Source organism: Lactuca serriola, chromosome 5 (assembly GCF_051521515.1).
Source record: "Lactuca serriola cultivar US96UC23 chromosome 5, Lser_US96UC23_V15, whole genome shotgun sequence".
In the NCBI taxonomy this organism is placed as follows: Eukaryota; Viridiplantae; Streptophyta; class Magnoliopsida; order Asterales; family Asteraceae; genus Lactuca; species Lactuca serriola.
Window position 1 is genome coordinate 120,778,082 of NC_136412.1, and position 25,319 is coordinate 120,803,400.

Below are 25,319 nucleotides of genomic sequence, written 5' to 3' on the forward strand. Positions count from 1 at the left end.
TTTCTTTGATTTATTAGAGTTATTGCTAAAACCAAGGGCATAAATCATATAAAATACATCCAGAGGTCAATAAATCCTAAATAAATTTATGGATGATCCTTATGGGGAATAATGACCCGTCACCAAATTTCAGCAATTTTTGTTACTGTTTAATACGATTTATAATTTTCTTTTGTTTAGGACATGATAAATTACAAAACCACTTTAGAGGATATGAAAATTGTATCTAACAATTGTCGCATACCTTAACTGTGATTGGTGACTCCATAAAATAATTTCAATATTTTTCATCATGTCTTACTATTTTTTCCCAATTTTTGGTAATTATAATGGTCTAAAAATGGGAAAAATAGTTCTGATTATCCAAAATTCATGAAAATTTACCAGGATATCATATTATACAGTAGGAGGTTACATAAAACTTTTGAGGATTTTTCTCTACTGTAACCTATTTTTCTCTTATTTTCTAAAGTTAATTGCATTAAAATGCACTTAAATATACATAAATACCCAAAACCAGTTTATACATTATGAAAACCCCTTTTGATATTTTACCCAGGATATTTATTCTGTAAATGATGTTACAAAAATTTATGGTGATTTATTTTAACTGTTTAATATTATTTCTTCAATTGATGACTATTTAAAGGATTAAAACGAGGAAAAATAGAAATACCCACTGAAAAATATCTTTTATATTTTTCCCAGCCTATTTATGTACAATAACAGTTAGTTAAAAAGTTTGGGTAATTTTGGAAACTGTTTTCTATTTATTTCAATTTTTATTGAAATAAATGCTCAAAAATCATAAAATATAATTAAACAGCTTGAAAATCCATTTTTATAATTTTCCCAGCTTAGTAATGTGTAATAACAGTTAAATAAAAAGTTTGAGAATTTTTATCCTTTGAATGCTATTTTCATGAATTTATGTTGTAATAAGGACTTAAAAAAAAATTTGGAAAATTTATATGCCAATGTTGTAATTAATCGCCCGATATGTAGAATTTCATTACTTCAGAAAAAGTGTAACTAATTGATATAAAATCCAATACTAAAACATAAATTGGCATTTCCCTATATGTAGAGTTTAGTATATTAGCATTAGATATCGACATGGAAACTCACTAGTGCGTGTGTTTGATGTCGTAGGATTCCGGTAGTAAGACGTTGGTGCATCTCGAAGTACCGCTTGTGCCTACACAAAACTTCGTGAGTATTCACGCACTCCCCTATTTTCAGTTTTTATGTTTTGGGGTGGAAAAGCATGTCCAGAAAAACTATTGTTTGCATGTTGTATTTAAATTGATTATTATCAAACATGATTGCTATTGTATTGCTATGTTTCTTTATGTATGTCTATGCAACACGGAACATGAGACCTTATCATACTAAGGCCCTTCCCTTATCTCTAACCATTAACTCTTTGAGCCAATGGTCATTATGGATAACGCTATTAGGAATTGACAACTCCTCACTCGCCCGAATCGCTGGAGTGCATGATACCATATTCATCTATGGAACGATAAGCATAGATCTCGATAGGGCTTCAGTCATAGGTTTGGTTGAGACTCATTGTTTGCTCATATACATACAAACTCGTTTCTCGTTATAGCAATAAACTTGTACTCATTAATAGCAATCAACTTGTTTATCATTGAAGCAACGTACTTGTGTGTACGGAAAGCCTTGTTTTACGCTCGATTTTATAAACTTGTGAACTCACCAACTATTTTCATAGTTGACGCTTGTTTTACATGCTTTTTCAGGAAATAATTAGTAAGTGAATGTAAAGATTCATCATCATAGAGCATGCTGCATCGTGTTGAAGCTATTATGAAGTTATATTTTGATTAATGTTGTTTTGGAAAAACTTGTACTTTGTTTCTTTTAAGCTATGGGTTGTAAACTTTTAAATACTGCTATGGTGATGTATCTTTATCTTTTGCAATGAAACTGTTATCGCTGTCATACCTTGCGTTTCCGCTTTAGCGGGGTGTGACAATAAAGTTGGTCCGAGTGGAACCAAAAATGTCCCGAGTGAAACATCTTCCGAACAGACTGACTTGCCTGTTAGAAAACCAAATCCTATAGTCAAAATTCATACGTCAGCTGAGGAACATATGGCTAAGAAAAGACAATTAAACGCTAGATATCAGAAAAAATCTGAAAGGACAACTGTGATGGGTTTGAGCCATAAGAACATTCCTATGTGCACATACAAACCCTAATGCTTGGATCTAGGTTTCTCTAATTGAACATGCAATATATCCAAGACTTTGATTGATAAATCTAATGAAGAACATTCAAATCATATATGAAAAACAGATCTAGAAGATTATCTTGAGTTGCTTACTTGAATCTTCTTGTCGTTGGAGCTTAGAGTCACAATTGTCACTCCTCTAATGGCTTACAAACACCAACTTAGAAAGAGGATGATTAGAGAGTGAGAGGGGAGGGCAAGAAATCGGCTAGGGTTTCTTCAAAGGCAAGAGTGTCGATTTCCTTGACCCCATGGGTCTATTTATACTAGTGAGGCTCCTAGGGTTTCACCATTAAACCCTAATTGGATAACTTAGGCCCTAAGCAATCCAATCTCCCTAATGATAAGCCTTGGATGATTTCTAGGTCCTTCTAAACCCTAAAACCGTCCACCCCTTATCCATAAGGGATTATAGCCCAAAGTATAACTATCATACAATTGACAGTTTATGCCCTTTTATTTAATTAATCTCTTTAAGTCACCAAATTAATTCCTAATTAATTTATGACTTATATTAATCAAATAACAATATTATTATTCCTTATATTATTCCTATAATATATTAATAATATTTCTTCTCTCATTATAAATCATCCTGTCAAGTTGCTATGGTGAATGCAACCCAAAAGGACCATGCACAATCGGGTCAAATACTTGCCTAATATAGTTGTAGCCTTAGACACTATTCCAACAGTCTCCCACTTGGATAAGTCTAGTAACTATATACACAAGTATAATCCGATTAGCAATCGTAGCTCTCAAAGACGCTGTCAAACTCTGATCTTATCAGGTAGTCCTTTAGATAAGGGATCGTATAGTCCTCTGTTTAGATATCATGCGGACAATTCTATGGAACCAATTATCCAGCAGTTGGTTTCTCGATCTCAAATTTATTCGACATAGAACTTAATCCAACACATCAATTTAGTTCTGACCGGACCCGGCACATAAGTCAAATCAAATCATCAAGCGGCCGAGATATTGCTTTTACCCTCTTAGGATAAAAGTAACAGATAAACTTCGACTTATATGCATTTATTTATTCATTAATCAACTATACACAACAATGCGTTTTATAACATCAAGTTACTGATGCGGTTTCATATTATCAATGTACAATCAATTAACAAATAACAAACCATATATCTAGGTTTTAAGACCATATGATATTATCGTCTTGCGATCAACCTTTTTCGTCACATTCCATCAGGTGATTCCAGCAAGCGCTGGTTTGTTCCAATGCTCAAAACTAGTTCATAAGCACTCATGAACGTTGCAGCAAACTTTTTCTATGTCTAATACCATTTAGATAATCTACACACCAATTCATGACAATCTTCATTCATACCTACTTCCAACATATGAACGATTGTGGACAGTTTGAATAATTCGATTATTCTTAATAAACTCAATTATTCTGGAAGTCAAAACATGCAAAGTGAAACAATAGCTAAACAACTAACATAAGATAGTAACATTACTCATAAATAATACTCCTTTATTTAATCATCAAATGTTAATTACATTTATCTATTACATGTTTCTAATACTATCTAATATAAACTAATATCATCCTTCAGCCCAATACTCCTAGCATGCTGCAAGTGCTTAACCCTGTTCAGTCCCTTTGTAAGCGGATCTGCTAGGTTATCTTCTAATGATATCCTCTTAACCACGAGTTGTCCTTCTTCTACTCGATGTCTAATAAAATGATATTTTCTGTCGATATGTCGAGATCTACCATGATCCCTTGGTTCCTTGGTCAAGACAACCGCTCCTTCATTATCACAGAAAATTTCCATAGGCTCCTTTATGGCAGGTACAACTCCAAGATCACCAATGAAGTTCTTCAACCATATTGCCTCCTTCGACGCTTCGCTCGCTGCAATGTACTCTGATTCGCACGTTGAATCAGCTACAGTTTCCTGCTTGGAACTTTTCCAAGTTACTGCTCCTCCATTCAGGGTAAATACCCAGCCCGACTGCGAACGGTAGTTGTCCCTGTCGGTCTGAAAGTTGGCGTCACGATACCCTCGCACCTTCAAGTCATCACTCCCTCCGAGGACTAAAAACCATTCCTTGGTCCTCTGAAGGTACTTAAGGATATTCTTGACCGCAATCCAATGGGCTCTGCCAGGGTTCCCTTGATATCTACTAACCATGCTCAAAGCAAAGGCTACATCAAGGCGAGTACAAGTCATAGCATACATGATTAAGCCAACTGTGGAAGCGTATGGTACTCGCCTCATTTCTGCTATTTCAGCTTCGATACTCGGACTTTGAGTCTTACTCAACTTGGCATTACTTTGTTTCGGTAATTCTCCCTTCTTTGAATTTTCCATACTAAAACGTTTTAGTACCTTATCCAAGTAAGTGTTCTGACTAAGTCCTATTAGTCTCTTACTTCGTTCTCTCACTATCCTTATTCCCAAAATATAGGAAGCCTCTCCGAGGTCCTTCATAGTGAAGCACTTCCCGAGCCAGGACTTAACCTCCTGCAGTGTCGGGACGTCGTTTCCTATGAGTAGTATGTCATCGACATACAGAACGAGGAAGCTGACTATACTCCCACTAGCTTTGACATATACACATGATTCATCTTCGCTTCGTACAAATCCAAACTCTTTGACTTTCTCATTGAAGCAAAGATTCCATCTGCGAGATGCTTGCTTAAGTTCATAAATGGACTTCTCAAGCTTACACACTCTATTTGGATGCTTCGGATCAACAAAACCCTCTGGCTGAGCCATGTAAACATCCTCAGCCAACTTCCCATTAAGGAAAGAGGTCTTGACATCCATTTGCCAAATCTCATAATCATGAAATGCGGCAATAGCTAGCATCACTCTAATAGACTTTATCTTCGCAACTAGTGAGAAGGTCTCAGCATAGTCAACTCCGGGAGTTTGAGTAAAGCCCTTCGCAACCAATCGCGCCTTATATGTGTATACGTTTCCATCCACGTCGGTCTTCTTCTTGAAGATCCATTTGCACCCAACGGTCTTACGTCTGGGCACATTATCAACCAAATTCCAAACTTGGTTGTCATACATGGATTGGATCTCGCTGTCCATTGCCTCCTTCCATTTTGCAGACTCCGGGCCTGCCATGGCTTCCTTATAGCTATTAGGTTCATCTAGATTTATTAGTGTACCATCACTAATATACATGTCCCCTTCGGTAGTAATATGAAAACCATAAAACTGGGGTTGAACTCTAACTCTTTCGGAACGTCTAAGAGGTAAGGACTCATCAATCGGTTCAACCGGAGTTTCCTCCTCGGGTTGAGCACCAGCGGTAGAGGTTCCTTCATCAATCGATTCTTGAATCTCTTCAAGTTTGATTTGCCTCCCACTGTCCCCTTGGCTTATGATTTCTTGCTCTCGAAAAACCCCTCTCCTCGCAACGAAGACAACATTGTCCTTCGGTCTATAGATGAGATATCCAAAGGATTTCTGCGGGTAGCCGATGAAAATACATCTCTCACTATGAGGTTTGAGTTTCTCGTGAGTATCTCGTCTTACGAAAGCCTCGTAACCCCAAACCTTTATATGTGCTAACGAGGGAGCTTTCCATGTCCACATCTCGTGAGGTGTTTTGGAAACCTTCTTAGTAGGGACTCGGTTAAGGATATGGGCGGCAGTCTCTAAGGCATACCCCCAGAATGAGATAGGTAGTGAAGCACGACTCATCATAGAGCGGACCATGTCTAACAAGGTTCGATTATGCCTTTCTGCCACACCATTCAACTGCGGTGTCCTAGGTGGCGTCAATTGTGAAACTATTCCACACTCTTTGAGATAGTCGTGGAATTCAAGACTTAGGTACTCTCCTCCTCGATCGGATCGAAGCATCTTGATTTTCCTGCCCAATTGATTCTCCACTTCATTCTTGAACTCTTTGAACTTTTCAAGCGTTTCTGAATTTTGCTTGATTAAGTAGATATACCCATATCTACTATAGTCATCGGTAAAAGTCACATAGAAGCGGTTTCCATCCTTTGTGGTTGATCTAAAGGGTCCACACACATTGGTATGTATGAGGTCCAATAAACCCTCACCCCTTTCACCTGTGCTAGTGAAGGGTGACTTGGTCATCTTTCCAAGTAAACAAGATTCGCATGTGTCATCTTCCCTAAGGTCGAATGACTCCAACACTCCATCCTTTTGGAGTTGGGCTATGCACTTCTTGTTGACATGTCCAAGACGACAATGCCACAAGGATGCTCTATCCATACTATTGGAAGAATCCATGCACAAAACATCATTTCCTAGGTTATCTACAATCATAAAAGTTTCATAAATTCCATTACATGGCATTGCTTCAAAGTATAAGACACCATTTAGATAAGCATAAATTGAACCATTCTCATTATTAAAAGAAAATCTAAATCCTTGTCTAAACAAACCATGAAACTAAATGATGTTTGTTGCCATTTCTGGTGAGTAGCAACAATTATTCAAATCTAAACATAATCCATTACTAAGCACTAGAGAATACACTCTAATCTTGGTCACAGGCGACGATCTTCAGTTCCCCATGATTAGATTGATTCTTCCACGCTCCACATCCCTATTTCTTCTTAGCCCCTGCAATTCAGAACAAATGTGATAACCACACCCGGTATCTAGGACCCAAGAAATAGCATGAGATGAATCATTAGATTTAATTGTGTATATACCTGCGAAAGACGGCTTAATCTTTCCTTCCCTGATGGCTTGCAGGTATTCTGGGCAGCTTCTCTTCCAATGCCCTATTTTTGTGGCAATGGTGGCACTCTGCCTCCTTTGGGTTAGGGTTAGGCTTAACAGGATCAACTTTGGTCCCACTAGAAGAGGAACCATCTCAGGACTTTCCCTTGCGGTGGCTCTTAGACGGAGCCTTCCTCTTCTTGCCCCTTCCCTGTCCAATAGCCAAAACAGGAGCAGCGGGTGGATTGGGAGTTGGTGCAACAGACTTGTCCTTGAGGTTGATCTCAGCAACCCTAAGGAGATCTTGGAGCTTACTTAGGGTGACCTCTTCCTTGTTCATGTGGTAGGTCATCCTAAATTGATTGTAACACGGAGGTAAGGAATGAAGCACCATGTCGATAGCCAAATCTTCCCCAAAGTCGACATTCAACTTGCGAAGACGATCGACATACCTTTGCATCTTTTGCAAGTGCACGGTTAGAGATTCTCCATGTCTCATTTTAGCGGAGATCATGTTAGTGAAGATCTCGTAACGTTCCTGCCTTGCGTTTTGATGGTATCTCTCCATTAAGTCTTGATGCATCTCGTACGGGTACATGTCCTCATAGGACTTTTGGAATTTAGCGTTCATTTTGGCTATCATGATGCAATGAACCTTCGTTGCATCACGTTCATGAGTCTCAAAAGCAGTCATTTCAGCCGGAGTAGCGATTTCTGGATTGATCTTCTCGAGCTTCTCGTCAAGGACATACTCCTTGTCCTCGTAGCGAGCAATCGTGCGAATGTATCTTATCCATTCGCTAAAGTTCGTTCCATCGAAAGTCACCTTTTGGCAAAGGCTCATCAATGTGAATGAAATAGCAGCAGCGTTGTTCGCGTTCGACATCTACAAATAGAAAGGACAAAGATAGATTAGAATTTGAATCCCTAATTATCACCCAATAAGAAAAATTAGGGCTAGGATCTAACAACAATATTTACATATTAGAAAAGGGATGCCGTAATTCAACATGCAAACAATTTGAAGGTAAGTGAATGACGATTCACTAATTCTCCACCATGAAAACATAACCTTAAGTTCTAAATGTATTGAGAATTCCTAGTTTTAGATGAGATTCATTGAACTTTTCAATGGCATGTTTAAATCTCGATATGCCCCTCTCGTTTGTGACTGGGATAACGAGGATCACAAAGTGGGTGTGAATAACCATGCAAATCTACACGGTGCCTTTCATTGTAACAGTCACCTATTCGATGTGCCGGTAAACCACACACGCTCCATCGAACTATGATAAACAATGAATCACCCTTTGCCACCTTTGCTTAGAACCAATTAGTCTGCCGGTAAACCACACACACTCCACTAACTTCTTAGCAAGGGTGCAAAGTGTAATTTCATGGGATTGCATCAATTCACTTTTCCTAAAGTAACTAGGATTGGGAATTTGAAAAACTTGTAGTTACTTTGTATTTAATATTATACTTTTAATGAGGAGATAGAGTTGCCCTATCCTACCCGTTTGGCTAACGACCCTCCATCGATCAAGCAAGCGGTGGGTGTGAATGTACACCCATTAAGCGCCATTTTATAGGCCGCAACCTTATACCCACCTTATAGACCGGCTTCGTGAATGAGGCCTACTAACGGTAAGACTAGCATTTTAATTATACATACATATATATATATATATATATACATATATATATATATATACATATATATATATATATATATATATATATATATATATATATATATATTAAGCTTGTAATCATATAGAGTATAGGGTTGAATTTTAAACTTGTAAAATTCTAGGGTTTGAAATTTAAATTTGTCTAAATTAAACTTTTAATCACAAAACATAAATTTCAAAACTTGAGGACAAGTTATAAGCTTTTCATAACATAAGGGATCAAATAACAAATAATTCAAATTAACCATTTAATCTCACAATTATCTTTATTTGATTTATTTAAATGTTTCTTGCAAAACAATTTACCAATTTAATTAAAATAATCAATCAATTATCACATAAGGAAATCATTATTCAATTAATTGATAAATATCTTTAATTAGGTCAAGAATATACTCAAATATATGTTAAAATCGGATTTATATTGACCCATTAAGATAAAGGCAGGTTTCCATAAGATAAACAACAAGAAATCCCGAAACTAGCTCCTTCTGACGCTCGAACTCGCCGAGTACCACAATGGACTCGCCGAGTTGAGGCCTACTCGCCGAGTCCACCATGGAACTCACCGAGTTCATCAGGCAGAAGGACAAAATCAAATTTTGCAATCAACAATCAAGCAACCAATGCATCAATTCAATAGAAACCAATCAAGGCTCTGATACCACTGATGGGTTTAAGCCATAAGAACATTCCTATGTGCACATACAAACCCTAATGCTTGGATCTAGGTTTCTCTAATTGAACATGCAATATATCCAAGACTTTGATTGATAAATCTAATGAAGAACATTCAAATCATATATGAAAAACAGATCTAGAAGATTATCTTGAGTTGCTTACTTGAATCTTCTTGTCGTTGGAGCTTAGAGTCACAATTGTCACTCCTCTAATGGCTTACAAACACCAACTTAGAAAGAGGATGATTAGAGAGTGAGAGGGGAGGGCAAGAAATCGGCCAGGGTTTCTTCAAAGGCAAGAGTGTCGATTTCCTTGACCCCATGGGTCTATTTATACTAGTGAGGCTCCTAGGGTCTATTTATACTAGTGAGGCTCCCTAATGATAAGCCTTGGATGATTTCTAGGTCCTTCTAAACCCTAAAACCGTCCACCCCTTATCCATAAGGGATTATAGCCCAAAGTATAACTATCATACAATTGACAGTTTATGCCCTTTTATTTAATTAATCTCTTTAAGTCACCAAATTAATTCCTAATTAATTTATGACTTATATTAATCAAATAACAATATTATTATTCCTTATATTATTCCTATAATATATTAATAATATTTCTTCTCTCATTATAAATCATCCTGTCAAGTTGCTATGGTGAAGGCAACCCAAAAGGACCATGCACAATCGGGTCAAATACTTGCCTATTATAGTTGCAGCCTTAGACAATATTCCAACAAACTGGAGTGTGGCGTTTCAACAAAGTGCTAGAGATGGTATGAATGTTCAGCAGTGTTTGTTCTCCTTACCAGACAAGCATTTGTTTTCTACATCTTGCCTCAACTACATTTTGGGGATTATAGACAAGTGCAAAGAGAATGATGTTGCGGATAAGAAATGCTTTGCAGATATGATAAAATGTTACATTCAAGTTCGCAACACTTTACTTGGTCTGATATCGAAACTGTTCAAGGTTCAGAAGCGCCAACAACAATGAAGAATTGCTTTCCTTATTTGACACAAAGGGGGAGATTGTTGAGTTATTTACTATGTTGTGTCAAATTTAATATGTACGTATTTATCCTTTATTAAAAGGATTGGGCATGTCCATCCGCTTTTATGGAGCTAGGGTTAGGCTATAAATATTGCATGCATGTTTTGTATTAGGGTTAATCAATTGGATTGCCCAACATCGTCTTTACATAGAAGTTCACATAGAACTCTTCTAAGACTTTTATAATATAATCATCGACACCTTTTTGATCAATTGTTCTTCTTGTTTGATTTACTTTACTATTTTGAATCTATTGATCTACAAGTTTATTGTTTCAACAACGTGCCACGTAGAATTCTTTATGTGCTACGTAGGAAGGTAAAGGTTAGCGTTTCGAGATCAGAAGGGTTCTACCTATCTTTATGGTTTCTATAGAGAACCTCATCCAACCTGAAGTCGGCCTAGGACCCCCTATGTATAGCGAAGGATTTAAACCCTTAAAGGATAATTAACTTGTCACATGATAATTATCCTTATCTTTGGTAATTATCTGACTTTCAAATTCCTTTATATATAACCTTGTATATCACTAGATTTCGTTTAATTAATTAAATACTTAATTAATTAACAAACTAGATCCCTATAATTATTTTTGTGTCATTAGTTTCTTATTTATGTCCTTGTATGTAACCAAAAGGATCCTACTATTAATAGTAATATTACTATCTGTTGTGGGTGTGGGAACTATCTTCTAACACTATCTTTAAATCTTTACCATAACCCCTATCTTCTTAATACTACTTCTTCATCGGTCATTATCTTTAATCTTCTATAAGTACCACCATTGATTAACCTATCTCTCTCTCTCTCACACTCACTCTCTCTCCCTCTCTCTCACTCACTCTCTCCCTCTCTCTCTCTCTCTCTCTCTCGATCTTATGATTCGGTTACAACCTTCAAATACTCTCTTTTAATTGACGCTTTCACAAAACCCTATCCATGATCAACCATTTCCACATTCTACAAGTCAACTACAACAACTCTTTATACTTTTATTGAACCATGCTCTCTTCCAGATAGATTCTTAAACTCTTACTCACCACCTTTAGAAGGACTAAATAATTTGAATCATCTACAACCATACCTAGTTCGTCTCCTTAATAGATTTTACCTAGCCTTAATGGTAAAGAACATAAAATTTTTATCCTATCATATTGGAGACGGAGAAAGGCAATATGTACCTTTGACTGATCTCTACAAATTTCATTTTCATTCTTATGAAGTCCTTGATCATATCATTCATGTGAAAGAACCCGAAACATATGTCTGAGTTATGGAAACATCTAGATGTTATAGTACTCCAACAGATATATGATATGATTTACAATAATCATCATTATATGGTTTATAAATTTGATTGTAGCCCTTAAAAGGTTGTCTAAAAAATCAATTCACTCATGTTGATATTGACATATTTTAAGATATTTTATCTTACTTCCAAGAATCATGGGCGGAGCTTTGTTAGGGATAGGGGGTTGTGCCCCCCCCCTCCACCCCCGATTTTTTGGTTAGAAGTAGTCCCTATACTTTAATTAACTTTATAAACATTAGGCCCAAAAATAAAAGAATTTGGTTGTGACCCCTCTCCGGTCCAATTTTTATCCATATTTTATTTCCTCCACCCCCCGCCCCCCAAAAATAAAATATTGAAGCTCCGCCACTGCCAAAAATTAAAAACTTTGCCTGAATAACTTACCAATATTGATACCATTATTTCAAATCATTTATTAATGCTCCAACTTGTAGCTGATATAGACAAATCATATGATAACACTGGGTGATAGGCTCATATGAATACAAGCATGATGATATTGAACTATAGAATAGTTCTACTACATATATTCACAACTATGATAATTATATAATACAACTATTGTAATGGTCTATAGTTTAAACCTTGAAGTACTTCCTTACAGACAACATTAATCGTTGTGTTTGATAAGTTGCCTTCTTTATCCATGCTTATCACCTTTATACAACTATCGCAATGATCTACAACCAATTGTCCATATATGAACACAAGTCATAGCGACAATAACCCAACTCTAGAAAGCAATTGACATTGGCTTTTATTAATTATCATTGCAAAATACTACACTAAGGAGAATTGTTTGTGGGTAAATTTAAATGACATTCTCTTGTCATATGGAGTTATACGGATCATGTGTATGAACATCCGAGCTCCAATATTATTTCTTAAAATGATTTATGTTTCAATCATATGTGTTACTAGGCTGATTACATTCATATGTGTTCCATTACATAACCCTAGAAACTGATCAAGATTGTGCAACAATATTGGAGCACCTACTTTTATCTTTAGTTCATGATTCAGTATGCTTGGCAATTTGAAGAAGTTTATGACACCAGTTAGGTATAACAATTCAGTCACAAAATTGTATTGTTCTAAATTGCATAATTTATCTGAACTTAAATATATGTGCAAAACACTTGGCATCAGATCAAGCATCTACTTGTTTATCTGAGCTACTTCTTCGGTTGTAGTTGCCAAAATAGCATGTTGATAAAAATAGGTGTTACTCTCACTATCTCACTACTTTATAATTCCTATAAGAAATAAGGATTTAAAAATCAACAATTGTTTGGATAGGACCACAAACCATAATGTACTATCAAATAAGTCTTAATTGAACCACAATCTACTATCAAATAAGTCTTAAAGGAAACATAAAAACATATAAACAACATTCATACTCGTCATTAATAGAAATGACTATTAAATACAATCATACATAGAAGTCATTTATCTTTATTTTTTTCAGTTGAAAGTTTGGGTAGTTGTATGCAAATTTTGTTTTATCTTTATCAAACCCTGATTATATTAAATACATCATAATCTATAATATCACGGTCACATTTCACGGTCTTTATCCAACACTCAGTAGCATGAATTTCTTTTTTCGTGTTTATTATCCAACTTCTTTTGACTTCAATGGTTGATGGCTTATCGTGCATTTGTTTTATATATAACTTAGATTTCGTATTTAGTTCTTAGCATTTTTTGTTCTTTAGCTTCTAACATTTTCCTTATAGATTCACAGATGTCTCGATACCTTAGCTCCTTGTTGGATGTTGAAGGATTGCTAGCTCTAGAATTAACTACCGGTTAGAAGACATTTTTAGATAATGGCTTAATGAATTTTGTCGTGAAATATGTTATGAATGACTTTTGGTGTGAATTATATTAGGGTCACAACTGGTTTAAATATATTATTAATATAGAGATAGATTAGAATTTTAATGAATTTGAGAGTTAGGTAGGAAATCACAAATAGGTTAGATGGTTATTTGTTTGATAATAAAGTGATAAGTGAGGGGTATTTGTTTGATAATAAAGTGATAGGTGAGGTTAAAATGGTAGGTAAGAGTTTGATAATTATTATAGTGTTAAGTGGATGATTTTGAATAATTTTTTCAAAATTACACATACCACCACATCAACAAAATCTCGTCTGTAAGGTAATGTTTGTTTTTTGTCTGCAAATCTGCGTGGCCTCTTCTGTCTGCGTCGCGCAGACCACGCGCAGACATTAGCCTTCGCAGACTGTTTGTTTTTTGGAAGACTGCAGACCTAAAAATGTCTGCGCGTCCTCTTCTTGGCGCAGATGTGGACCAGAGTCTTCTAACATCTTCAGACATCTTCTAGCTTAAAAACATATATATCATTATTATTATATATATATATATATATATATATATATATATATATTTGTAATTTATATTTTTTCCAACTTTATTAGTGATAAACAATTTGAAAAAAAATTACAAAACTTAAAAAAAACGTTCGACGATACAAACATGATATTTTTGACAAATTTATAAATAAATGTTTATTACAATAATAGTCGTTGAAGTTGTTTATATAAATATGAAAAAAAAATCATAATATATTCTTATATTTTTTTGCCAACTTTTGTAAAACATTATTTAATACAGTATCGTCATTTTCTCGAAAAAATATTTATGGTACGTTTTTAATGGATTTAATTGAAAAAATCAAAGTTTATTTCCATCTATTTACGTATCAAATTCTTTGATCACTAATTATTGTTTAGTTATAACTTTGCAACCAAAGTTGTTGTTTTTATCAAATATATACATTAATTCATATCATTTTTAGTTTTATTTTTTATACAATGATACATAAAAATTGATCTAGATTCGTTAATTATTTATAACAAAGTCATAAAAATATTAAAAAATCACTTTGAAGTTTAAAAAAATCAGTTTATTTAGATTTCAGTTTATTTTAGTAGCCCGCAGATGTTAAAAAAAACAAACAGTCTTCTTTTTTCAGACTACAGACGTTTGGTCCACCTCTTCTACTGCAGAGGTCTACAGATATGGTCCGCAGACTACAGACATTTTGCCTCAGAAAAAACAAACAACACCTAAATGTTTAAATCGAAACTTTGGAACGCCACTCTAAATCCGCACTATACTCCGGAATATAATCTTCGGTAGAAAATGGTTATTTTCAAAAAAACTAACAACTGTATAATTAGTTTAATCAATATATATATATATATATATATATATATATATATATATATAGGGTTAGATTCATTTGAGACCAGCTATATTTTGTGAGACCGTGAGACACATTTTTTTATTTTTTTTTTAATTTTTTTTTTAATTTTTTTAGTTAATTCAAGTTCCGAAAATAATACTTAGAAAAAGAATTTTTGGATTTTCCATTTATTTTGCATTTTAAAATTATTTTTTAGAATATGTACAGTGTAATATTCTATTAGAATATTTCACGTATTTTTAAAAAAAATGGAATTTATTTTTTTATTTTTATTTTTTTTAGTTAATTCAAGTTCCGAAAATAATATTTAAAAAAAGAATTTTTAGATTTTTCCATTTATTCTGCATTTTAAAATTATTTTTTAGAATATGTCAGTGTAATATTCTATTAGAATATTTCACGTATTTTTCAAAAATAATGGAATTTTTTTATTTATTTTATTTTTTTAGTTAATTCAAGTTCCGAAAATAATATTTAAAAAAAAATTTAGATGTTTCCATTTATTCTGCATTTTAAAATTATTTTTTAAAATATGTCAGTGTAATATTCTATATAGTTGAAATTTTTATAAATATATATTTTTATAAATATGACAATAACGTTGTTGTTAAATTTGATATAATAATTCGTATACTAAATTGACATAATATATTGATTATTTTCAATTATATGATAATATATACATCTATTATAACTGCATAATCTCAACCGTTTGAATGATTTCTACCTGCGAGTTACTAATGAATAAAATTAAATATAATATATGGTTTAATGTAATTTATAGTTGTTATTGTTAATTAATTTTTGAAATTTATTTATTTAACGTTTTAATTTCTACCATTATAATTATTTAAAACATCAAACATTGTTTTTTGATTTCAAATGTAACATTATAATCATTTATATAGAGTTATATTTAAGTATTGTTATTGTAAGTTACTTTAAGCTACTTATTTGAAAACTTTTAACGATTATACAAATATCTTTAGGAAATATTTTTGTTAAATTGAGATTATAATTCAATTTTTGTATTTAGCTCTACAATTTATCACTTTGAACTATTCACAAAATATTCATTGGGTTTTTTAAGTGGAACTGAAATTTATATTTAAGTTGACACTGTAATGTGATATTATAAATTAACAATTTAAGTATATTGTTCAAACTGTTCGAAAGTTGTAGCTTTAAATTTATAATGGTTTACATACAACAACATCTTAATCTAATAAATTAAGTATAATCTCTTAAAAATTAATGACATAACTTTATAAGTAGAAGTAAAGATGTTATTTTAATATTGAAATTTAGTTTATTTATAATTACACTTTAGATTTGATACTTATTTAACCTTATTAACCAACTTATAATCATTATTAAAAAGACACTACAATTTATTAGTTTTAACTATTTACAAAATCTTATTTGGGTTATTTAAGTTAAACTAAAATTTATATTTAAGTTGATCCTATAATGTTATATTTAAATTTATAATTTAGGTATTTTATACAAATTATTCAAAAGTTGTAGCTTTAAAATGATAATGGTTTACACCCAAGATTATATTAAAACTAATATATTAAGTATAACATGTTAAAAGTTAAAAGACATAACTTTATAAGTAGAAATAAATATATTCTTTTAATATTGAAATTTAGTTTGTATATGATTACACTTTATGTTTGATATTTATTTAATCTTATTAACCAATTTATAACCATTATTAGGAAGAAAGTGAAAAGTCATGAGAGTTTCAAATGAATGTGGTGAAAGGAAAAATGCATGGGAGTTTCAAATGAATGTGGTGAAAGAAAAATACTAGCTTTATAAGATATATATATATATATATATATATATATATATATATATATATATATATATATATATATATATATTTGAAAATTCACAATGTGAATCTAAATTCACACGGTGAATCCGAAAAATATATTTTAACATTCACAATGTTATGTTATGAATTTAGATATTTTTCGTTTTTTTTTCAATAAAGAATAAGCTCTAGAACTTGAAAAAAAATTGGTTCCTTGGAGAACCAATAATTATGGTTTTCTATTGAACTTTTCCATATATAGGATGAGGTTAAATAGAGAACCATAATTAACCAAGGAACCAATTTTTTTTTTCAATTTTTAGAACTTATTTTTTATTAAAAACAAACTAAAAATACAGAAATTCATAACTTTTTATCCTTTTTCCAATGATATCAAATTCGAAAAAAAATTCGTCAAATTCATAATGTGAACCTTTGAAAATTCACAATGTGAATCTAAATTCACACGATGAATCCGAAAAATATATTTAACATTCACAATGTTATGTTATGAATTTAGATATTTTTAGTTTTTTTTTTTTCGATAAAGAATAAACTCTAGAACGTAAAACAAATTTGGTTCCTTGGAGAACCAATAATTATGGTTCTCTATTGAACTTATATATATATATATATATATATATATATATATATATATATATATATATATATATATATATATATATGACATTCAAATAGAAATAAACAAGGACAAATATGGCAATAATATGAAGAACTTGTGCACGAACATCGATACATCAAACGAATCAAACTTATTTGTATGATCGATTTGAACACCTATTATATACATATATTAAATCCTAACACGTCTGGGAACAGTAAAGTTCTAAAATTTTAAAGTTTTACCATGTCACTTTGTATAGAACTACTATGTCGTCCTACTTTTACAACATCTTAAAATCTCATTCCACAAAACCACCAAATATCAGCTTGTAAATTCCTTGACCCTTTCTTTTTCAATCGACTGCGACTGTGAACGTTTCAATCTCCGAGCAACTTCTCATCCAAAGTAGAGGAATACGATCTCATCAAACAAGAAAGGAATTCGATCCCTCAATAACAATTGGTCTAACACTTATCAAATGACAAATGCATCCTAATATGAACTATGAACGGTATCCAGGTTAGAGGTACTGTTCAATCACCTAAATTAATCTATATATAATTAATAAAATGGACATATGCATATTCAAATATTCAACGGTTTGCACCCATAGAATCCTTTCCGTTTACACCCTTGGTCCAAAGATATGTGCGAGAAGGATATCTCAGTTTTTGCCTGCAATGTCAGTCTTTCTTTTATTTTTTTTCCCTCACCAAAACCCAGGGTGTGTATGGGAAGAATCTCATTTTATATATATATATATATATATATATATATATATATATATATATATATATATTTCATACATATTATATTTATTTTGTAGTGAATTAAAAACCATAAATTTTGATATAGTTTTTATTATTTTTTAATAGGTATATATTTTTATAAATATTAACAAAACTAAAAAAATACCAATCAATCATATGAGCACAAAGAGTAGGGCATAGACTCCCCTCACCCACGATATGATATTCCAGGGTAGGGAAACCTTTCCCTCACTCTTTTCCCGATGCACACCCACCAGCCTTACATTTACATATGTTGAATAAAGGATAAATTGCAATAAATAGCATACTTTACTTTTTTAAAATGTGTTGCTGTTTCAGGCAATTGGCAATGGAATAATCGTTTCCAAGACCAAACAATACAAACCAACATCAAGTATCACCACTTTTATGTTATTTCTGAACCGAAACAAATCGACCGGTTTTAAAAGATAAACCAACATCAAGTATCACCACTTTTATGTATTTTGCATAAGAAACATTGGTAGTCTTTTCACATATATTTAGATTTCTTTTATCAGTGTGTACATCTTTTGTTTGATATCAGTTTCAGTTACCTTCTTTGCAATTCACAAAGTGAATACGAGAACCATTTCTATATGAAATAATCAAATAACATTGGACTTGATTTCTAATGCTCATGTTAACTTTGTAGACTCTAAAAATAACAAATTACTCCTCCGGATATTTGATAAGTTTTTCTTTATAGCAGTTCAGTAAAAAAAACACGAAAATTCTAGAATTCGTTTGACCCGTTGATAGGAAAATGGGTAAAAAAAGAAAAAAAAGTAATGTAAACGTTGACAAATAGTGAAGTGATATTAAAAAATTTGAGTGTCTCCAATAAAAAAAGAAGAAGAAGATAAATACAGGACATGAAACGAATCAAACAAGAAAAGTAGAGGAGAAAAACCACAACTGCACACTTTTAATCAGCCACGTGGTGTGATCTTAAAGAATACACGTAGCCACATCTTTGTTTCATCAGTAATTCAATTTTTCTGAACTTCATACGGGTTTTTGTACTCAAACTCATCACTGCATTTGAAGTAAGAACAATGAATTAGCATAAAACGTGCAACTTACAAAATGAAGAATCTAACAAGGTACAATTTCCTATGCATGGTGTACAAGCACTGTGAGGCGCATGTATTCAAAAATTGAAACATACATACATGAATGTACATATAAGTAACTGTATACGTTATAACATTTATATACATTTTCATTTTCCTATAACTTATTACTTTTAAAATTTATATAAAAACTGGAATTTAATAAAGAGAAAGGAAATTTAAAGAATTTTAAAAATTACAAAAAAAAAAAATGCATCATATTTATTAGCCATTATAAATTTATATATGTAATATCGTTAAATAATTATACATTAAAAGAAAATTAAAAGGAAACTACAATGATTTTGGAAAAGGTCAAAGAAAAAGACAAAAAAGTTGAAAAAAAGACAACGGCTTGAATTAAATAATGAAGGGGAAAAAAAAAGACAAACTTTGAAAATCCGGTCCACCCAGTTATATTATATAGGCCTAAAGAATGCTGTGATTGTGTTAGAAATATTGACAATTTTTGCAAGTAATAAATTAGTAAATTACCTTCTTTTTATTGTTTACATTTTCATCATCATCATCCTCATCATCCTCATCCTCATCATCATCATCATCATCAACATCATCATCATCGTCGTCGTCATCATCATCATCATCATCATCCTCAAATTCATCATTCTGGGCAGCCTCACCGGTAAACCAAGAGACAGCATGAGGAATGATTTTGTCTCGAATTGTTGACCTGGAAAATACAAAATTTAGTAACATTTAAAGTCTCTGTGGTGTTTAAATGCTTCAAAATAAACATAAGAAAGAATTTAAATCTCAAATGTATGGAACAAACAATTTGGTTTCATATATTTAAGCAATCAGTTTAACCACACCCAAAATCAGCTATTTTTTTATAAGTAGAAACAAAGCGTAGAATACATATCTAAGGTGTTTGTTATTTTAACTGAATGATTTTTTCTTTGTTAGTGTTGTAAGGATAAATTGTCGAGTGAGTAAATGATGTCTATCTGGAGAATGTATTTGTATGAACAAAGATTTTTAATTAAATAACTGGATGAATTGCCTTAATGAGAGTAAATGACCATTTTGCCCTTCTGTGTAAGGGTAAGGAAGTAAAAAGTATTGAGGAGGGTTAAAGGTAAAGTACGAAAAAGTAAGCTATATATGATTGTTTCTTTTCGACTTTATAATGAAAGTCAAAGAAAGAAGGCTTTCCTCATTAAGTCATCACTTATTACAGATTTTCCCTCATTTATTTTTCCTTCCACTTTCCCAATTGTGTTTTTCTGAAATATTTTTAATACAAAATTTGATGGAAAAAAAAAGAAACAGGAAAATAAATTCATATTCACTCAAGTTGATCAATCTGAAGTTTTTTTTTCTGGCAAATAAAAGAAGAAAATGCATAACTCCAATGAATTTGTCATTTGAATTTCATTACATTATAGAATTGCACATTAATGAGTACCTACCCAATGTCATAATCATGTTCCATCTGATTCTGAAGCTGTTCAGCCTGTTTAAACAATATGGAGGAGAATCATAATACATTAAAAAAAAAGGGAGTTAAAGGCTATATTATATAGAGCTTTTATAACAAATATCTAAAATTAATAATGTTGTTATATCTTGTTACTAACTGGCAATAAAAAGCAAAGTACTAAATTCATTCCTTCATACTTTGACTTTAAAGTCAAACATGTTACTTTTCAATTTCAATTTGCATGTAACACTTTTCAAGCACAACCTACATATTTTATGAGCAATGATAAGTATTTACCAATAATATTATGCTGATGTGACATTTGTGGCAATGTTTATATCATTTTGCATTCAAGAAATCAACTTTTTACCCTTTCTGTTAACAGAATACTGTATGTATGAAGTGCAGAATGGATCAATGATGTCTGGAGAAGTATGTATGAACAGAGAGTTTTTCTTTTTTGGACCAAGTGGACCATTTGAATTAGAGTAAATGACCATTTTACCCTTCTGTTTAAGAAAGTACTGTGTGGTCAATGGATAAATAATGTTTTTCTGCAGTAAGTATATATGAACAAAGACTACTTTTTGGACTTAAAGGGACTGTCTGAATGAGAATACATATGACCATTTTGCTCTTCTGTTTAAAAACATAGTGCTAAACGCCTAAACTTACTGTTTAAATGACCATTTCACCCTTCTGTATAAAAAAGTATCATACAGAGATAATGTGGTAACTGGATAAATGATGTGTGTCTGGGGTTAATATTTATGGCCAAAGACTTTCTTTTTTCCACTAAAATGACCATTTTACCCTTCTCTTAAAAAAAAAAAAGAAGAAGCAGAGCTAAACTTACCGTATCCTCATCCATGTCATCTTCATCATCAGGGATTTGTGGAGGATTGAAAAAGTTGAAGAAGCTTTCACAATCTTCAGTTTTTGTAATTGGTGGCTTTGGGCTTCTTGAACCCTTCTTAGATTTCTTCCTCAGAACCTTTTGGGTCAAATTTTTCCCTGGATACCATTCGATCTCAGTCCTACAATTTTCCATGAAACAATAATTAATTACAAAGCAGAAACTTCTATTAAAAAAAAAAATTGGAACTTAAAAAAAGAACATATAGTATTAATACCCAATTGCTTTCTCTAAAATATGTTCTTCCTCGTTGATCATCTCATATGTTTTAGACAACACAGAGTTCTTAAAATAAGGATTGGGATCAAAAAAGAGTTGAAGCTTAAAACCCTTGGCACCAGTAATTCGAGACCACTTAACATCTTTTAGATACTGAAGAGCTCCTTCATCAGATTCAGAAATCTAAGGAATCAAAGAATGTAATCAATAACATATGTTTAAATGTAAGCAAAATAAAAATACAATATAAAATTATGAATTTTGATGTATCTTTGTACATAAGAATAAAGTTTAAGTTATAAACACATAAGCTTTATCAAAAAAAAGGCAACCAATGGTAGGCTCCCATATATGAAGTGGAAAGAAGCCAACCATAGGTATTGTTTTTCTTTTTAATTATTCCTACTTTGACTTACTGGTGATAAGTTGGATAAAGATCACCAATAAACATAATCTAATATAAAAAAGAATTTATGTACAATGTTGAAATAGATAGGAATGAAACTAGAAGAAATAAATAGATATATGTAAAACTTATAAAAAAATATGTGTGGAAAAGTTTGTGTGATATTCAGTCACCTCATCAGCTAGCACTTCATTGGACTTCATGGCAGTGAGCCAAAAATTTGGTACACCTTTATCTGTGTGTATCAAAATTCAAAAGTGTCTTAATGCTTAGATGTTTGTCAAAACAAAAGTACAATAGGAATCATCTATTGATTAAAAAAAAATGTTACCTCCCTTTGACTCGTTATTTTCCTTATCCACCAAAGTATCATCTGAAACTCCTTCAACTTCAGTCAAACCATTGACTATTTCATATCTCTGGAAGTGAACAAGATTTAATCTGGTAAGCTATGTATTGGTGTGCCTTTTTTTCTTTAATATAGAAAGAATATAGAAAAAGTCAGGTAAAGAAGGTTTTTTCTTTATTTTTCCCTTCTTTTGTCTCAAATACTTTTAAACATCCAGATACCACTTGATGGAAAAAAATAAATAAAGAATCTTGAGAGCATATTAAAAGCTTATAAAGTGATTGCCAAACAAAAATGAAAAGAAAAAAGATAAAATGATTTTGGATACCTTAGAATATAATGGCTCATACAACTTCATATACTTTGCTTCCAGTTCTGCCTTTTCTTCAAGATACTTAGCCTCCAGCTCATCATATTGACTCTGTATGAAGGAAGGTTTGTAATAATACATCATCATCTCAACTTACACTGGAATTAAGTTTTCATTTTGGTGCGTTTTCATGTCTATTTTCGTTCTCAAATTCATCAATTGTGAAAATTCAATAGAAATGTAATCCATAGAAGTTAATTGCAAAAATTAGGAATAAACAGCCCTGAAGTTTAAGTTGAGGATATGATCATATGAACTGAAAACAGATCAAAGAAATGCAGTGCAATAAACACATAGATTCAAGTCAAACCTGAAGATCCTTAAGAACACCAACACGCTGCCTAACATTGGATGAAAGAGTATCCAAGAAATCAGGATGTTTTCCAGTCAAATTCTCAAGCTTATTCTGTACAAAAGAGCAAATCAAGACATTGAGAAACATAGAAGTACGTACATACACATATCCATCGAAACAAAATGAAAATTCAAAACAAATCCGATTAAATCTGTTATCTGATTAATTTTAGAGTTCGCTTACCTTCAGGACGTTAACAAGTCCAGCACGATCCTCATCAGTAAAAGCTACAAAACATACAATAAAATAATAAAAAAATCAGTAACTAATGAAACACGAAGAGACTAGAGGATTAAGAAGTACCAGAAGTAGCAGAAGGGAGAGCGGAGCTAAGATCGGACATATTGAACTGATCTTCTTGATTACTGCTCATTGCAATCGATTTTCCGAGTGCAATTGAATTCTACAAGGAGTAATATGGGGGAGGGAAGAACAAACTAAAACCCTAATAATGTACAGGGAGATCGGGGTAGGAGATGACCCTAGTGAACTGGCGAAGTACCTTTTCTCTGCTGTATTGTGTCTTTCTTTGCTGGAAGAAGCGTAACCGACCAAAGGAGGGAACAGTTTTATTGGCCGTTTTGAGAGACAATAACTTTCAACTCTCTCCTCGTCCGTCGGAGGAAGTTTTTATTTACCCTTACTTTTCGAAAATATTTATTAAAATAATATTTCTTTTCATTTTTCTTTATTTTTCAGTTTTTCTTAATATTTTTTATTTAAAATATCCAACTTTTTTCTCTTTTATTTCACATTTTTACTTTTTGTTAAATAACAATTTTTATTTTATTTTTTTTACCTTTTTTTTATGTTTTTTTAACTAAATTTAAAAAATTTATAGTATATAAATTTAAAAATTTTAAAATTTTTTTTATGTTATGATTTATAGTATATAAAAAAATTTAAAAAGAAAACTAAATTCACTTTCATAAGAATAATTAAATGGCCCAATTGAGTAATGCTTTAGTTTTCTAATATATTATATAATACGAATTTAAAGACGTTTGTTATTTTAGTTTTCATATAATTAAACAATGAAATATATTTTCGTAGAAAATAAATAAGCGTAGATCAAGTGTAAGGGGAAGCATAATTATTTTTTCATGTAAGGATGTTGTATATAATAATATTTTATTTTGTAAATATGCAATCAATATGGTAAAAAAAACTAATAAATTGGTAGCGAATTCAATATGATTGTAGAAATTGATTACAAAATTAATTTGATATAAAATTAGTAAAATAAAATAAAATACAGTAACTAGTTGCATTATTTAGTGTTTTACCAAAAAGAGAAATCCATAACACTGAATTATACAAAACAAATAAAAATTAATTTTAATGGTTTATTTGGACCAATAGAATAAAACACTAAATAAACAAAAGATACAAGATAATAGAATATGACATGTATTCTATTTTTTAATTGTGGTGTTTTATTAACGGACAAGAGTTTTTTTTAACCTTAAAAATAAAAACATTATATGTGTAATGCAAACTACATTAAAACAAATTCATTTAATTTTAAAAGAAAAAAACATTATGTCCGATTGAATTATATAAACCTTCTACACGTGCTCTACGTTTATTGATTTTCTACGAAAAGATATTTCATTGTTTAATTATATGAAAACTAAAATAGCAAACGTCTTCAAATCCGTATTATATGTTAGTATATGGTCTTCGTTTTCGTCCTTAAGAGGTTCCTGTAAAGAAAGATTAGATGCAAACGATGTAAGCCTTCCATGCAATGAAGCTTATAAACCTTGTTGAGTTTGGTCTCTCTAACAATGTGGGACTCATTCCCACATTCCTCTCTTTTGCTAAACTTATTCTCAAATACTCATCTTTGAGTATCGATATCTCATTCACTTATACTCTATTTTGGACATATAATATATCGTTTCGAAGTCCTCATGGAGGAGAACACAAACCCACTTAGAGTTTGTTATATATACAACGTATGTATATATTTATAT

The 25,319-nt window shown here is 31.8% G+C and overlaps 1 protein-coding gene across 1 annotated transcript; it reads right to left on the reverse strand.

Moving 5' to 3' along the window:
* Positions 1 to 18,966: 18,966 nt before the first annotated feature.
* LOC145052903 (nucleosome assembly protein 1;4-like) lies at positions 18,967 to 23,857 on the reverse strand. Its single transcript, XM_079000820.1, has 11 exons — positions 23,644 to 23,857; positions 23,524 to 23,567; positions 23,296 to 23,391; positions 22,944 to 23,036; positions 22,598 to 22,685; positions 22,440 to 22,501; positions 21,859 to 22,043; positions 21,582 to 21,762; positions 20,715 to 20,758; positions 19,777 to 19,972; positions 18,967 to 19,204 (listed from the first exon to the last, which is right to left on the reverse strand). The coding sequence occupies exons 1-11, from the start codon at positions 23,711 to 23,713 to the stop codon at positions 19,202 to 19,204; spliced, it is 1,062 nt and encodes a 353-aa protein (XP_078856946.1). The 5' UTR covers positions 23,714 to 23,857; the 3' UTR covers positions 18,967 to 19,201.
* Between the last annotated feature and the right edge of the window lie 1,462 nt (positions 23,858 to 25,319).